At 26.5% G+C, this 2,657-nt stretch overlaps 1 protein-coding gene across 1 annotated transcript in view; it reads left to right on the top strand.

Moving 5' to 3' along the window:
• Positions 1–1,737: 1,737 nt before the first annotated feature.
• LOAG_18143 (hypothetical protein) overlaps positions 1,738–2,657 on the top strand; it is a gene marked incomplete at its 3' end in the record, with an annotated part of 2,083 nt that continues 1,163 nt past the window's right edge. The window contains exons 1-3 of the mRNA XM_020450810.1: positions 1,738–1,849; positions 2,026–2,113; positions 2,271–2,362. Coding sequence (XP_020305466.1) covers positions 1,747–1,849; positions 2,026–2,113; positions 2,271–2,362 — 283 coding nt within the window. The 5' untranslated portion in view covers positions 1,738–1,746. The remainder of the gene's footprint in view (positions 1,850–2,025; positions 2,114–2,270; positions 2,363–2,657) is intronic.

Here is a 2,657-nt window from a genome sequence, read left to right as displayed (position 1 = left end):
ATTATTATTATTATTATTATTATTATTATTATTATTATTATTATTATTATTATTATTATTATTATTATTATTATTAATTATTATTATTATCAATTGTTAATTATTATTATTGTTGTTGATAAATTACTATATTATTACTATTACTATTAATTGTTATTTATTAATTATTGTCATATTCTTTTGTGTTTGAATACTTCAGGTTGGTTCAAGATTGTTCGCATCATTATTTGGCACATTTTCGATTTGATAAGATTACTAATTTTTTATCATGAACTTTTGAATATTAATATGGTAGTTTTAATGTTACCGGGATTTGATCATATATTTTTCATTTCCGATAGATGAGTAATATTTTAGATTAGCTTGAAGATTCTTGAAATAATATCCCTTTGCCAGTTGGACATTTCAGATCATATCCTCATAGGCCATGAAAACCTCTAAGGTCAGGTTACTAGAAAAGGTTGTATTCCGGAAATGACAATTCATAATTGAGTTAAGTGCAGTCGATCTTTCTGTTGCTAATCCTTTTCTAGCTACTTCTAATTGCTGAATTAATAGAAAGATGACTTTTTCTCCCTGTACATAATTGCTGATTATGAAAGAGAAAGGGGAAAAAAAATAGAAATGATTTTCGGAGTTGTTAATTAATGAATTAATTAACTTATGTCGTTTAGCATTATTTGTTAACAATGATAACAACTACTATAGTTGTTATCATTGTCATCAATTCTTTTATTGTCTGCAAAGTAGACATAACACTAATTATTGATAGTGTAGAAAAGAATACAGCTATCACAAAAAGCCTTACTTATATTGCAAAATTCTTACTTGAGAGAGAAGGAGAGAGAGGAAAATATACTTTTCCTGTCTAACTATAAGACCAATAAGATTCCAAGCTACTAGAAAGGTTAAAGATCGATTCCTAGTCGATATATGGATTAATCGAAAAATCGAAATGATACATTGGAAATAGTAGTAGGCTAATGAAGCATGAGAGAGTGTCTTTTAATCGACAAAAATTGGAATTCCATTTGCTGCCCATTGATTATCCATATTTGCAAATGGATAACGATCGAATTATCAATAACTTGAGAGGGGAGGACAAGCTTCTTCTCTGGTATTGATACCCGATTTTTGGATTGCGCCATCCTTCCAACGGTAATCGATGTAGTTCTGCCGTGTATATGTGTGTGTGTGTGTGTGTGTGTGTGTGTGTGTGTGTGTTGTATGTGTATGTGTATGTGTGTGTACATATATACTCGACGAATGTTGGGATATATAATAAAATCAATTTCGTACGTTGAAAGTTTAAAAAGAGCTTTTAATATTGTTAACAGAGAGGCGTCCATGACAATTGCAAAAAGAGAAATGAAAACTGGCGAAAAAAGTGATAGACGAGTAATTGTATTATAATTATAAATATAATTATAATTATAATAATTGTAGTGATTGGAATAATAATAATATTATTAAAAAAATTATAATGATAAAAATGGGATTTTAATTATTGATGGAAATGTTTATGCAAAGATAAAAGGACCATATAATGATGAATAATTACTACGATAGTAATATTATTTTCCATTATCACGATAATCATATCTATAATATTATCAAATATAATCATCATAATAGTTATTGTCAGGAAAGCAAAAAGGGTGCTGCATATTTTGTAAAGTGAATTTACTTGAAAACCACTGTAAGGATGAGACTTAAGTTTCTTTTCTTTTTTTTTCAAATTTTCAGATGTCCTCAAATTTATATCAAATATGCATCATATACTGGTTAGCATGTATTACGATTATTTGTGTCATTCGAGTATTAACCCTCGGAGAAATTGGGAAATCAGGTAATATTCGATTCTTTTTTTTTATTTTTACTGAAATTGAAAATGATTTATATATGCGTATATGTGTTTGGATGCTTATTAATAAATATTTTTTGAAATTGCCAATTTTCATGTTTTTTTACCTGAATTATTTAAAATTGATGAGTATTATTGATTTCTCTTTTTTTTTGTTGCAGAAACAGTTATGGGTCTTATTTATTTTGGCAAATTAAGAAACGATTACAATTTCGGTACTTGGTTAAAGATGATTGAAGTACCGAAAAGGTTTGTTTGTTTATTTTTTTTTCCTACTCAATTTTTCCGTTCATACTATAAAATTTTTTCACAAACATTACAAAATCAATTAAAACTTTTCAAATTTAATCCTAAGCCGTTTCAATTTTTTTGTCTTATCTTTTTTTTTTTTGATAATTTATTTAAGATGGTTTTGGGTTTTTTACTTAATCGCTTCCATTGCTGTTCTGCTTGCTTTGGTCATTATTGTTATTGATGGCCAGTTACGATACAGCAGTGGTATGTTGTTTCTAACAAATTACATTTTCAACCTTTTTAAATATAATTTTTATTTTTTTGGAGAACTAATTAAATAAAATGATTTTTGCATATTCTTTTATTACAATTCAACTTATCTCTTCTAGCAAGCGAAGAATTTTTGAAGATTGCTACAAGGAAAGAATTGTTAATGATTTGCAATAATCTGTATTTTAATTTCTGTTTCTGTTTTTCATTTTTTTTCCTTTTTTATTTTCTTTTTTATTTTTCTTATTTTATTTTTACTTTTTTATTTTATTTATTGTTTTTTGCTTTT

This window comes from Loa loa, assembly GCF_000183805.2.
Source record: "Loa loa unplaced genomic scaffold supercont3.205, whole genome shotgun sequence".
Taxonomy (NCBI): domain Eukaryota; kingdom Metazoa; phylum Nematoda; class Chromadorea; order Rhabditida; family Onchocercidae; genus Loa; species Loa loa.
The sequence above is the reverse complement of the archived record's forward strand: the minus strand, read 5'-3'. Positions and strand labels throughout refer to the sequence as shown.